This window comes from Abramis brama (genome assembly GCF_963993115.1).
Source record: "Abramis brama genome assembly, chromosome: 1".
NCBI lineage: Eukaryota > Metazoa > Chordata > Actinopteri > Cypriniformes > Leuciscidae > Abramis > Abramis brama.
In genome coordinates this window covers 75868891-75884380 of record NC_139963.1, presented here as the reverse complement: position 1 = coordinate 75884380, position 15490 = coordinate 75868891, and the positions used below count along the sequence as shown (strand labels likewise).

Sequence of the window (15490 nt, the reverse complement as noted above, 5' to 3'; positions counted from 1 at the left end):
CCAGAAAATCCTCCGATGACGCAAAATGACGATTTTTTCGTCATCGGAGGATTTTTTTCCAGACAAAAAATACATAAATCTCTCCTCTCAGGGGGATATGAGGGTGGAAAGCAGGGTAATTCGAAAATACTACAGGTTTTCTACTAATACAAAGCTTAATGCTAAATCCTGAAGTAACCCTTTAACTCAGTGGTTCCCAATTCCAGTCCTCGTGACCCACTGCTCTGCACATTTTGTATGTCTCCCTTATTTAACACACCTGAACCAGATCATCAGCTCATTAGGAGAGACTCCATGAACTGAACTGAGTGTGTCAGATAAGAGAGACCTACAAAATGTGCAGAGCAGTGGGTCACGAGGACTGGAATTGGGAACCACTGCTTTAACTAGTAGTGAAGAGTAAGAGATGATTGGTTCAGGCGATACAGCGATCTGTCACGTCATATTTACAAGCACCAAAACCGTATTTATTGTTGAATTTCGTGATAAAATTTACAGAATCTGAGAGTGTGTTTCATATCAATAGTAACCTTGTCTGTCGGTGTCAGTCCTCTTTGCTTCATGATTTTCCTCTGCGTGAGAAACTGGATGTGTGTCGTGAGAGCGAGTGAAAAGTGTCGATTGCCTGATTCTCAGCATTGGCAGCCCTGCATGAAGTCAAATTAATTTCCATAACACACCACTGAGGATTTGTTCTGCATGATATCAGCATTGACCAGCAGGTGTCGCTGTGTGCATTCCAAACCTGGAGAAATCAACCACTTTTACACACATCAGGCTGGAAAGCTTTAAAGCTTCATGAAGCTTCATCTCACCATCACTACCTTCAGGTTCACTCAGCTCAACAGTTATACGCTATATTAGCAATAATGATTATTTTGGGAGACATGGATGAGCTTTGATTGGTGGTTCCCATCATGCACTGCAACATTAGGCTTTATGTTTATTTGATGGTTGGTTGGTCAGATGAGAGGAAGTGAATAACCACAGGAGGAGCTGATGATGTTTAAAGGAGGAGCTGTAACTATATATAATGAAGAGGAAGACTGACAGAAACAGAAAATGGCTGATAAGTGTGATCTGTGTCTGCTGGGACTGATCATTCTCTCTTCACTTCTCACAGGTAAAGAAATCTGTATTTTCTCTAAAGACATTTAGTGGAATTAGTCTGGAAAGAGTTCATTTGAACATGCTCAGATTATTCTTGCACACATTCACGTTGTGATCTCAGAGTTGTGTATTGATACACACAGATCATACTGTATTATTCCTGATACTGGACATAGTGTCACTCAAACATCTGATGATGAAGAATTATCTTCATATTAAGAGTGTGTCAGTGATTTGAACAGCTCTCTGATAAAGACTAATAGTTTATTCTGGAGAGTGTGTTGTTTGCTTTAAGTCAGGAAAATACTATGATTTAAAACTTCTGCTTTTTATGCTGGTGTGTTTTATGTTTCATTTATTAATACACTAAAAAATTCACCCGTATATTTACAGTAAAATACTGGCAGCTGTGGTTCCAGCCATTTACTGTAATTCTACTATTTCAATAGTTTCAAATTGTACTTGCAGCAATGGTTACAGCAATAATTCTACAATACATAAAAAACATAATACATAATTAACATTTCTAGTATATGTAGTATATAATGTATATCGACATATCAAACTATTTTTCACAAGATGTAGAGAAAATAAATAAAGAAGAACTAGATTATGGTACATCATTTTCTATTTATTAAAACACAAGCAAAAAATGGCCATTTACAAATTGGCTGAAACTGACCCAAACTGAATCTCAGCAATACAAACAGTAAGTTAAAAAGTAAAATAGCACTTGCTTTAACAAACACAAATCCTTTAACTCTCTGGTGTTCTCCGGTCACTTTTGACCGCAAAGATAACAAGTGACTCCCAGAGGGTTAAAGAATTTGTCCAAAAATGTAATTCTCATGATTCTTTTACCCTGATACAATCCCAGATGTGCACAACTGCCTTTCTTCAGCAGAACACAAACATTTTTAGAAAGAAATTAAAAATCTTTAGATGCATACCATGAAACTGAAAGACAATCATTTGGAAAGTCCAAAAGTAATGCATGAACCTGATCAATTAATATCTTATGTAGCAACACAATAGGTGTAAACAAAACAAATAAAGATTTAACAAAAAAGCTCTTCCTGTCTGCACTAAATTCATTGCGTAGCTGTGCAACGCAAGTATGTTGGCATGTTAAAGTGTGTAGAAAACAATGCTTTGATTGCAAACAGAAGAATGAACTTCACATGAAAATTCTGATATTTCAAACGGTATCAGAGCCCTGGTCAGAAGCACTAGTTTAAAGTAGAGAATATTTTACTTGTTGATTTGTTTCTTACATTAATCACAAAGCTGGAACCCATTTTCTTGCATTGTATGCATCCATGTAGGAAGCTTGAATTTCCTACAGATTAAATATATGCATTTCTGTTCTGATGAAGAAAGTCATATACACCTTGGATGGCATCTGGGAAAATAAATAATGAGAATCTTTATTTTTGAAATGATGCTGCATTATATTGTTTAAAAATTATGATAAAAGTTTTAAGAGGATAAATCAATGTCTAAGAGAAAAGTGTAAATTGCCCAGCCCAATGAGAGGAACTAGTGAGTGAATTAACCTTAAGAGACCAACAAAAAAAAACAAACAAAGCCAACACGTTACACCCACTTTGGATAGATCTGGCAAGACGTCTGTCGAAACTGGTCAACACACCCAGGTCTGAGAAAAAAAAAAAAATGTTAGTGATTATATATAGCATATGGCAAACGATACTTATAAATAGCATTGCACACACTTTTAAATTAAACATAAAATTAACTGTTTAGTAGATGAACACAATTAGAAACTTAAATTTTGTAAATGTGTAAATTGCAGGTTACATTTTTCACGAAGATAATGTAATGTGCTTATTAGGGGTGTCCCCGACTAAGGATTTTCATAGTCGAATCAGAATCATCAAGTCTTGCCTATAGTCGACTAATAGTCGAATCATGTGTACGGGGCTGGGGGCGGGGCTTTAACATTTCAAAGCCACGATGTACAGAAAATCACACAAAGATATAGAAGAAAATGTATAAAAACATTTTGGATCAATAAAACTAAGAAATAACATAAATAACTTCAGAAAGGCCACACTGCAGACAGGATTTACATTCACATGCAAATCAAATTAAATCAGCTAAATTAGCTGTGCAAGCAGGCTCTAAGTAGGCTACATGCATCGAAAAAATAAACAATTAATTTACTAAATTAAATTAGAACAGAATGTACCTTTCTAATAAATAAAAATACAAAACGAAATAAATCAGAATCAAGTCACAAGATGAGCAAATGTGTGCAAAATGCCTAAAGTGCAGGGGAACATATATTCAAAACACAAGCCACAAATAGTTAGATTAGATAACCCTGACAGATTAATAAATAAAATAAAAATAAAGAAATTATTAAAATAACGATAGTAGCCAGAATTTTCAACTTTGTCTTTTTAACTGCAGAAACAACAATAAATGCTAAACTGGAGAGGCAGTCTTTTTAGCTAAAAATGTTCACACTCACAGCATCCAAAGATCAAATTAGAACCGTCTGAAAAGTTTTGAAATCACTTGTACCCTATCTGATCGAGAGAACAAATCCAGTCTTTCACTCTGTCTGTGTCCGTTGGAGTCTTTTCAAATTGTGCATGCGGATAAAATACATTATAAAACGTGAAAAGCGTTTACGGCTTAATCTCCTAAAATAGTTAGATTAAAATATGAAAATGCTTTACTATAGGAGGAACGCATTGCGTTCTTATTCTGGGTTCATCTGCTTATCTACACATAGTATGGTTTCTTAATAAAGTGTGTACTGTGTACATGCATTAACGTTAAAGTGCCTTTTAAGCGTTTTAAAAGTTTTTTTCACGTTAAGCATTTTAGAATGTCCCGTGGAAAACGTCTCGGGTTACGTATGTAACCCTTGTTCCCTGAGAAAGGGAACGAGACACTGCGTCTGTGACGACACTAGGGGAACGCCCTTCAGCGTAGCGCGTCTGAATTTATGAATGAAACCGAATCCAATCCTATTGGCGTTGCGTGATGACGTAGCGTGTGACGGCATAAGCGGATGTATACAAAAGCACGCCGGCACACAGAAATGTCAGCTTTTGCTATGAAGCAAGTGCTCCAGGCGGGGTGAGGTGTGGCGAACCGACGCAGTGTCTCGTTCCCTTTCTCAGGGAACAAGGGTTACATACGTAACCCGAGACGTTCCCTTTCGAGGGAACTCGAACTGCGTCGGTGACGACACTAGGGGAACGAGATACCCACTATACCGCAACGAACCCCGCTCATCCTAGTGTGAAGCTGTCTTCAGGCACAACTTAGGACGAAAGCACTCGTGCACCGGGTGTAGAGGGAAGGTCCAGACTGTAAAACCTCATGAATGTGTGCGGAGTGGCCCAGCCAGCCGCCTCACATATGTCATGGATAGAAACCCCTGAAAGGAGGGCTCTAGAGGACGCCATGCCTCTGGTGGAGTGAGCTCTCACGGCCATAGGTGAAGGCAATTTGCGCACCTGATAGGCCAGGGAAATAGTCTGAACGATCCAGTTACTGATGGTCTGTTTAGAGGCGGGAAGCCCCTTCTTGGGCGACCCAAAACACACCAGCAACTGGTCTGACTTCCGCCATGAGGAGGACCTCTGAATATAACACTGCAGTGCTCTGACAGGGCAGAGCAGATGAAGTCTCTCCTCACCCGCCGTCACGTGAGGTGGAGGATAAAAAGCCTGCAGAACCACAGGCCGTGCCACATTAGATGGCACCTTGGGCAAATAGCCGGGCCTGGGATGTAAGATGGCCTTAATGTTGCCTGGAGCAAACTCCAAGCACCCATAGGAAATAGAGAGCGCCTGGAGATCTCCTACCCTCCTCAGAGAAGTAATGGCCAACAAAAAGGCCACCTTAAATGAAAGGTTCTTGGCCTCAGCCGACTCCAATGGTTCGAAGGGAGCCTCGGCCAGCCCCTCGAGAACCACTGCCAGGTCCCAAGAGGGAACTCTGGTGCGAGTCGCAGGTCTCATCCTCCAAGCCCCACGTAGGAAGCGTACGACCAGGTGATGCCTCCCCAGCGGGCCATCACTCAGAGGAGCGTGGAAAGCCGCAATGGCAGCCACATAAACCTTGAGTGTGGACGGGGTAAGCCCGGCAGAAAAGCGGTCTTGGAGAAACTCCAGTACTGAAGCCACTGGGCAGTTAACTGGGTCCAAAACACGCTCTCTGCACCAAATGGAAAATACATTCCACTTAAGGCCGTACAACTTCCTCGTGGAGGGAGCTCTGGAAGATAATAAGGTCTCGACCACTCCAGCTGACAGGCCGGCTTCTAGGTACTGTGCCCCCTCAGGGGCCAAACCCACAGTTTCCACAGCTCGGGTCGAGGGTGGAGAACTGAACCCTCCGCCTGAGACAGCAAGTCCCTCCTCAGAGGGATCTGCCATGGCGGGCCTGCCAGGAGTGAAATGATGTCCGAGAACCATACTCGGGCCGGCCACAACGGGGCTACTAATAGCAGGCTGACCCCGTCTCGACGGACCCTTTCCAGAACTCCTGGGAGCAGAGCGATCGGGGGAAAGGCATACAGACGTAGCCTCGGCCACGTCTGTACCATAGCATCCAACCCCAGCGGGGCTGGATGTGTGAGGGAGAACCACAGTGGACAGTGAGTCGTCTCTCGAGACGCAAACAGGTCCACATCCACTGGGCCAAACCTCTCGCATATCAACCCCACCGTCTCGGGGTGGAGTCTCCATTCCCCGGGCCTCAGCCCCTGCCTCGACAGTATGTCTGCTCCCTGGTTCTGGTCCCCCGGGACATACATCGCCCTGAGAGACGACAGTCTCCGCTGGGACCACAGGAGGATCTGATGCGCCAGTCTGCACAGAGGGCGCGACCTCAGACCCCCCTGGCGGTTTAAATAGGACACCACTGACATATTGTCGGTTCTCACGAGAACGTGGCGACCTTGGAGGTCTGGCAGAAAACTCCTCAGAGCTCGGAACACCGCCAACATTTCTAGGCAATTTATGTGCCATGAGGAATGATGGTCCTGCCAGAGACCTCTCGTAAAGCGGCCGTCCATGACCGCGCCCCAGCCCGTGAGGGAGGCGTCTGTCGAAATCGTAATTCGGCGACATAACGCTCCCAGCTTGGGACCTTGGGACAGAAACCAAGGATTCTTCCATATTGATAGGGAACGAAGGCATCTGCGCGTAACCCTTATCATGCGGAATGGATTTCCCCTCGGGGAAAACCCCTTGGCTTTCAACCACCACTGCAGGGCCCTCATGTGCAGCAGGCCAGAGGGTATCACGCTGGACGCTGCTGCCATGAGACCCAACACTCTCTGGAAGTGTTTTACTGTGATGGTGTGGCCTAGCTTCACCCTGTTTAGTGTGGTCAATATGGACTCGATACGTGCAGGAGACATTTGTGCCTGCATCGTTGTCGAGTCCCATACCACCCCCAAGAACGTAGTCCGTTGGGCGGGTGTCAACACGCTCTTTTTCGTGTTGAGCCTCAACCCCAAGCGCTGAATATGGCCAAGGACAACATCTCGATGCCGAACTGCCAACTCTCGAGACTGGGCCAGGATTAGCCAGTCGTCGATGTAATTCAGCACACGGACGCCCTGGAGCCTCAGCGGGGCCAGAGCTGCATCCATACACTTGGTGAATGTGCGAGGGGAGAGTGCTAGGCCGAATGGAAGAACCCGATATTGGTACGCTTCGCCCCCGAAAGCGAACCTCAGGAACCTCCTGTGACATGGAAGGATGGATATATGGAAGTATGCGTCCTTTAGATCTATCGTGACAAACCAATCCTCGGATTGGATTTGACTCACGATGATGGGAATAGTTAGCATCTTGAACTTGAATCTCCTCAGAGACCGGTTCAAGTGCCTTAGATCTAGAATTGGACGCAACCCTCCATCCTTCTTGGGAACTATGAAGTACCGGCTGTAGAACCCGGACTCCCTGACTGGTGGGGGAACATGCTCTATGGCCCCTTTTGCCAGCAGCGAGTGAACTTCCTGTTCCAACACCAGACCCTGCTCTGGGTGCACTGAAGTCCAGACCACCCCGTTGAATTTTGGTGGGCGGACCTGGAACTGCAGTCTGTACCCAATTTCTACAGTGCGCAGGACCCATGGAGAAATATTCGCGAGGTTTTGCCATGCCTCTGCAAAATTCACCAAGGGAACCAGCCCCTCGGGGCTGGTGTCCAGTGTTTTGTGCAAGTCCTTGACGGCACCCTGAAGCGGAGGACCGGCAGGGAAAGACCGACAACGACTCACGGTGTGCGAACCCAAACGCTGACTGGCTGCAAGCCCTTGGGGCAGACAGACCAGCGTGTGCTCGCTGGAAGCTAGCGTGTCCCGAAGCGTCAGAGACGGCGGGATACTGACGCCAGCTTCCTGAGGGCCCAACGAGAGAGGGGACCTCAATCGCTCTCTCTCGCGGGGGGCGGCCCTCCGAGGTCTCATAGGAGTTAGGACCTCTTTCCCTTAGCCTTCCTGGACTGAAGGACGGTCCTCAGATCCGTCCTCTCAGGGGGCTGCGGGTACGAGCGACGTCTAGAGTCCCAAGCTTTTTTAGGGGGAGCTCTAGAGGCGACACTCGCTTTCTGTGCCTGGCGATAAGAGGAACTGGCAGACGGCTGTGGCTGTTCTCTAGCAGCCGCCCTCCTGGACCTTGAACGGCGAGGGAGATATTGTTTAAAAGCTTCGCCCTGCTTCTTAACCTCCTGAAACCTGTCAACCACGGCGTTGACAGCTTCTCCAAACAGACCCGAGGTTGAAACAGGCGCATCCAGGAGGAAGGCCCTGTCCTTCTCCTTAATGCCAGACAGGTTGAGCCACAGATGTCTCTCCGTGGTTACCAAGGCTGACATGGAGCGACTGATGGCACGGGCCGTCTCCTTGGTAACCCGGAGGGACAAATCTGTGGCTCTGCGAAGCTCCGCAACATCCTCAGCCGAGGGACCCTCGCCTTGGTCCATATCCCTCAACAGGTCGGCCTGGTACGCCTGCAAAATGGCCATTGTGTGCAGGCTCGCACCAGCCCGACCTGCCGCCATATATGCTCTGCCCACCAAAGCTGATGTGGTGCGGCAAGGCTTAGAAGGCAGCGCCGGTGTCTTCAGGGATGACGCAAGGTCGGGTGAAAGGTAGCTAGCTAGTGCTTCCTCAACCCGAGGCATCATCCCGTATCCCTTATCCCTAACCCCCACGATATCACTGTAATTTAAAATCGGGGGGTTAGACAGGTGTGCAGAGAAAGGCCTGTTCCAGGATTTACACAACTCATTGTGTAAATCCGGGAAGAAAGGGAGAGACCGGCGTGAAGGTTGCGTGCGGGGCTGTAGGAAGCGCTCATCAAGTTTGCTCTTAGGACGCGCTTCCTGCCGCTCTTGTGGCCAGGAAATATCAAGCTTGGCCACAGCCCGCGTTAAAACCTCCACTAACTCACCATAGCTGGGTGCAGGCTGAACAGTATCATGTCTTTCATTTGGATCCCCCCCCCCAACATTAAGCACATCTAATTCCTCAGAATCAGAGAGGTGTAAAACTGGGTCATCATCGCGAGCGGGAGAAGCCGCGGGGCGGGCTCCCGAGCGGGGAATAGGGGAACCTGAGCTCTCCGACGAAGAGTGGGAAAGTGCCTCGGCAGTCCCACTGTCGTCTAAAAGATCTCTCTGCGATCCCCACGATGCACGGCGCCGCATTGCCTCGGCAGATGCGGGACCTGAACCGCGGGGAGAACGCATTTGGCCATCCTCAGTAAACAAAGCCAACCGAGAACGCAGCACTCTCACTGACATAGACTCACAGTGAGCGCAAGCAGCCCCCTCGAGAGCTGCTTGAGCGTGCTGCCTTCCCAGACAAGACACACACATTTCGTGTGTATCCCCAGGCGTGAGAAAACGTGGGCATGGGAACACACATTTTGAAAACTGTTCACTTGCCATGATGAGACGAAATATAGGAAAATACAGAGATTCGCTAGTTCAAACACACACAAGCGCTTGCTGAATAGCAAAAAAGCTGACATTTCTGTGTGCCGGCGTGCTTTTGTATACATCCGCTTATGCCGTCACACGCTACGTCATCACGCAACGCCAATAGGATTGGATTCGGTTTCATTCATAAATTCAGATGCGCTACGCTGAAGGGCGTTCCCCTAGTGTCGTCACCGACGCAGTTCGAGTTCCCTCGAAAGGGAACCAGCTTGTTAATGTTGGCTTATTAAACAAAGATAAGAACCGCCCACCATTGTTTTGTATGTTTTATACCAAAATGCTGAATATAATATGAAAAGTTGGTACTTTTTACAGTGGTTTTAAGCACTCCCCCTCTCTTCCACTAGGCAGGGCGTGACTTCATATGAGGGACTCCAAGCCTAGAGTTACCGTTAGTCTAACGGCAAGTAGGCTAGCAGTTATATTGGAGACCTAGCTAGCAAAATTGGTTAACTATTGTGTTTGTGCGGGATGTACGAATACATCAAAAACAGGGCAGAGGCTCCACAAGTTTCCCCAAGAAAAAACAGCTGATTCGTGCCTGGGTGAGGTTTGTGGCTACGAAGCGGGCAGATTTTACTGCTGCCTCTGTGACAAAGTCAGCCGTCATATGCGGCGAACACTGCTTTAGACTATGACCCTGGAGACATGAGTCGGTTCAGTATGGGTTTTAAACGCCAGGTACGACTTATTTCCGATGCAATTCCTTCATGTCATTCCCATTCCTGCTCCTCTGCCTGTCCTGTCCTGTTTATATGTTTTTTTAGATTCAGAAGTGATGAATGAAATAACTCAATTGTAAACGTACTCATGTGTGCTGGCTTCAAGAGGACCGTGATCCTGCCTGAAATGAGAGTAAGCTATTCGCAAAACAAACCGGTTCAGGCAGCATGCGTCAAAACCAGGATGCTGCGTGAGGCACGTCAGATCTGCCGGTCGCGGGTCGAGCTGCTCCACTAAACTCCAAAACGCGTTCACCTCACGGCAGTTCATCACCCAGTTACTGTAAAAAACATGCTACCTTTGAAGAAACCCCAATAAATGTTATTTTAACGCATTTTAAGACAGAAATGTTTAAAAAATATATACATATTGAGCTCTTTTTACGAGAGCACCACGGCACATGCATGGCCTTGCCATAACTGAGTAATTTCCTCTTGACCGCTTACACCATCAATATGCGTTGGCAAAGATGTTTTCAATTATGCATTCTTTTGACTTCTTTCCAGAAATCATTTGAATTATTTTTTTGCAGTTTCCTTGCAAGTGATTCAGACCTCATTGTGTTTTCATTCTTCTTTATGAAACGTAGGGCATATTTAAAATGTGCATTTACCCGTTTCTTATATTCAAATAAGGGACCATGTTAATGTCTATACTCAGCCCACGCTTTAAAAGCCCTTCTAGCCTCCGCATGAAACTCTTCCACATATTCATTTACACCTGGCTTGGCTTTGTTCATCTTGGTCTTGTACAGAGGCCTGCTTGATCACCCACAATAAAAAAGCAGGTGGAAGCCTGATCTTGAATAATTGACACAGGCCAACCTGTTGAGATATTCATCTTCATTCTGGGAACTCTCATGGGGTGTATAGATGTTCAGGATGATGAATTTTTTTCCACCATAACTAAACTCAATTCCTATAGCCCAGTCAACATCCAGTCTGATCAAACTTGTTGTGCCACGGTACGTCAACGCCGCCAGGTATTCTGCCATGAACTAATCCAGTGCTTAAGTCAGTGGCAGAGTCACTCGCCCCATAGAAGTCTTTATCACTTTACCACCACCAATGTGCAGCATCCGCCTGGATGATGCGATGGCAGCCATATTGGGCCAGAATGCCCACCACACACAAGCTTACTGGTGGAGAGGAGACAGTGATGAAGCCAATCAGTATATGGGGATGATTAGAAGGCCATGATGGACAGGGGCCAAGGGGCAAATTTGGCCAGGATGCCGGGGTTACACCCCTACTCTTATTCGAAGGACATCCTGGGATTTTTTGTGACCACAGAGAGTCAGGACCTCGGTTTAATGTCTCATCCGAAGGACGGTGCTCTTTGACAGTATAGTGTCCCCGTCACTACACTGGGACGTTAGGATCCACATAGACCACAGGGTGAGCGCCCCCTGCTGGCCTCACCAACACCTCTTCCAGCAGCAACCTGGTTTTCCCAGGAGTCTCCCATCCAGGTACTGACCAGACTCAGCCCTGCTCAGCTTCAGTGGGAGACCAGTCTTGGGCTACAGCAGGGTTCGGAACTGGCCAAAACTGGCCCGCCAGCAATATTTTCTGGCCCGCCGGATTATTTTGGAAGTCCGTTTTTTTTTTTTTATCAGCCTATTTTTATTTTACAATAACGGTTTACAAATAGGCCCCGTGTATCATTCGTTCAATCGTTTTTTCAAATTGAAACCAAAAATAAAAAAATGAAAAACAACTTGTTTTTCCAGTAGCCTATTTATTTCCTGAACTAAAATGAAACTTGAGGAAAGCCCTAGCCGCACGGCGATTTCACCGCCGCATACTGTGCAAAACGCCCATAAGGAATCATGCGGTGGCAGCGGCGCGGGATTAAATTTTAAAGTATAAAGACGGTAGCGGTCGGAACTCTGGTGTACCTATACTTTGGACAGAGCGGACGGTCTGACTGACAATAGCCCACTCCCGACATCTTTTGACAGCGTATCCGCACTTGATTCTGACCACCTGTACACCTAGCTCTGAGGAGCTGTTTGGTACTGAAACCATTGTCAGTCAACAACTTTCTTTTTTTGCAAGGATGTTTGAAATAGTTTGGCAGAAAATAGCCTACTTCATTTGTCAGTAGGGCAATATGGTTTTCGTTTATGTTGCTTAGAAATTTGAGTGATAGGCTTTGTCCTATTTAATATATGTTATTTATATTTCATTAATTTTTTCTGTGACATTTTTTTCTCTGCTGACAGTACAATGTTAAAATAATATTTATATTGTGTTGACACGAACACAATTTTTGTATAGCATTTATAATTATTATAGGCTACTTAATCTCTCTCTTTCCGTTTGAGACATTTGAATGTGAGATTATGGAAATGAGATCTAAATTTTGCAGACCCGTCAGGTCGGGAAATAAAGCGGGTGAACACCGAGTGTATTTTAAGCGGTTGCTGAATAGAACCTTGTGGCTTGTGGGAGTGGGACGAAAAAAAACAGTCCCGCGCAGACCTCCTTAAACCTTAGGTGTGTAGGCCTATGTGTGTGTCCCGAATAAATAATAATAATAAAAAAAGGAATAAAGTTCAAAAGCGAATGAGGCATGATTGCCATTCACACCTTTATTAAAATGGCTGTAATCTGTTTTTAATTAGTTCGATTTACTATTTAGTAGTTAAATAGAGTATTTAATTTGTATCCATAGGCCTACTCCGTGTAGCTGGCCCGCCATCTACTGGCTAAAAAAAATATTTGCCCGCGGCCAAAGTTACTTGCCGACCTATGGGCTACAGGGTGATATGGCTGCTGGCCCAGCAGCATGTCTCCAATAGTTTATCCACCACAGAGCGGCGTGATTTATTTCGGTTTATCGGCTGCTGTTCTCATGTCGAGCTACCCAAGTTCTCGCTCACACTGGCCTGAGCTTCCAGGGCCATTGCTGCGAAATCCGACAGGTGGAAGTTCATCCAGGTAGTGTGATACAAACCTGGGAATGTTTTCACCGCACTCATTAAGCACCTTCAGACAGTCCTTAATGTTGTTAATGTCCTTCTGAGAGCCTTTATGTTTGATGCAGCGTATCGTAGTCGTACACATTTCAAACAACGGTCGTATTAATAAAAATCAAAGATTTTGTACAAGGGCTAGCAGCAGCTCTAGCATGTACCGCCACACCCGTCGCCATCTTTCTATATTGTTTATAAAATTATATATATATATACAGGGGCGTCGGACTGGGGGGATAAAGGGTACCGAGTACCCAGGGCCCGAGGCAGGGGGGGGGCCCTTAGAAGTCAGTTTTCTATACATACATATACTGTACATGCACTAACATTTGCATAGCATTTATGTACAAATAAAAAAGTTCCTGTGCAAAACTAAACTTGTAGTTAAGCACTGGTTTGGTATAAAAAAAGTCATTTTCATGCTGTGCAGGGCCCCACCACCCCTCTCGAATCAATGTAAATGGTACGACCCGCAGGTCAGGTGCTTCTGCTACGGACCCGCGGTGAATCAGTTGATGAGACAGGAGCTGGAGTGATCCGTGATAGGAACTAGGAAGACAGGGGAAGAGTCATGTCTTTCCTTAAGAAAGGAAAATAAGGGGCTCAAAAACGTAAAGAAAAGAAGATTAAAGAGAGAAAGGCAAATGAGGGCAAGCAGTTGCTCACTCAGTTTTTTGAAAAGAAAGGTGAGCTCCAAATGCATCATTGAGCATTGACGTGGTTTTAACATAAATATCTAGGCTACTCCAGGTTGAATAGCATACATTTATGTTCGTACTCTGTTTGAATAATATACCAATACTTTATAGTATCACACCCTACATACAGGGATGCAAACAGCGCGCTTTTCGGCACCTCACGCTTTTTTCACGTCAGTTTGGGTGACAAAGTCATCTGAAGCCATTCCATAGCTTAATGTGAGGTTCAGACGTCTATTTACATCATTAAAGTTTACGGAAACTCGTTTTCCCTCCTCTGCGGCTGTCAATCATTCTCCATTCAGTAGCAGCTAACGTTATTAAAACAGCGCGCGCGCCTCTGCCGGTTACAGCAGGATGCACGGTAAAACTCTCTCTAATATGATATATTAACATTATAATGATTGATCTGTAGAGAAAGGCTGTGGATTTGCATAAAATGACTTTATTTTGTTGGAGTTTGTTGCTGTTTTTAAACGACTCGCTACCCGTGTGCCTGTTAGATCACAAACAGCACAAGGACTATGAATCGCCAAACGCACAATAACTGGAATTTAAAACTGTGAAGAAACAAATGATCAATAAACTGTTGGACAGATATACACTAGGATTTGTGCGCTCGACATGTCTTCGCTTTGTGCCGTGAACTTTTAAATGCGCACTTGTGCAGCGCTGCACACTGTGACTCCATGTCGCTTTGAGCACATCATTCTGCACCCGCGATGCGCATACGCGCTCTGTTTTGAAGCGTTTCATATTATCATGGTTTTGCGCACTGAAAGATTATTAAAAGCCTATATTTTTTTATACCTAGCCTGCTCAATACTTTTAAAATAAGCATAATTTAATTGTGTATTATTTCTGTTTAGTGTAGCGTATAGGCTATATAAATACACTTCTAAATTCTTGACATTAATATATAAATATAAAATTGAGAAATGTATGATTGCCTGATTGAATTTTATAAGAGTACTAATAGCAATTTGTTTTTATTAACGTGTAGATTTGATAAAATTACTGTGCAGATTTTTTCAAGAATTACTTTTTGCTGCTGATTTATACACTCAATAAGTTTAATAAAAATACATAATAATACATTTATGTAATATTTAAAGGTGTTAACCGTAATCTTACACTGCAAAAATCAGAAGTTTACATAAAAACACTGTATATTTCCCTCCATTGTCAAAATCTAACACCCGCAAAAACACAGATCGTTAGCGCCTATTTTACCGCATTGCTATGCAAATTAGCTCGCGCACGGTCTTACATTAAGTACTGGATTGTTCTCAGTTCAATGCACATCTTAATGATTGAAAATGACTTATTTTAAAAACGTAATTCAAAGACTGAATGTCTAGTTTGGCGGTTAGTGTACCCTGTGATTCTATAGTCTGCATTTATTTTAAACAGACAAATAATCATCAATTAACTTGTACTTTTGACAATAAAACAAAAATATATTAATCAGAATGTGGCTTATTTTGTTTACATTTTAAGTGTTTTTATGATAAAAATGCAATACCCCACCCATTGATATCACTATGTTATTTGGTACGGGGGCCCAGCAAGATGGTTTGTACCCAGGGCCCAAAATTTGGTGCTACGCCCCTGTATATATATATATATATATATATATATATATATACATGTACACACACACATAGACTATATATATATATATACAGTGCTATGCATAAGTGAATACACCCATGCTAAAGTTGACTAAAAAGAGGAATAAAAAATCATATTTTGGAAATTGAACGTAATGCCTTAATTTAAAAAATTAGGAAAAATCCAACCTTTAAGGACACCAATTTTCTTTGTGAATGAATAATGTATCGTAAATAAATAAATGTTCTTCCTTAAAATACATGGTGCATAAGTTAGTACACCCTTATGTTAAATTCCCATAGAGGCAGGCAGATTTTTATTTTTAAGTATTTTTAAAAAAAAAAAATTAGGATACTATGCATCCTGA

At 44.2% G+C, this 15490-nt stretch overlaps 1 protein-coding gene across 1 annotated transcript in view; it reads left to right on the top strand.

Annotated features, from left to right (window-relative positions):
• Positions 1-1035: 1035 nt before the first annotated feature.
• Positions 1036-15490, top strand: part of LOC311089632 (uncharacterized protein) — a 39325-nt gene continuing 24870 nt past the window's right edge. The window contains exon 1 of the mRNA XM_084124495.1: positions 1036-1123. Within this exon, the coding sequence (XP_083980621.1) occupies positions 1063-1123 (61 nt within the window). The 5' untranslated portion in view covers positions 1036-1062. The remainder of the gene's footprint in view (positions 1124-15490) is intronic.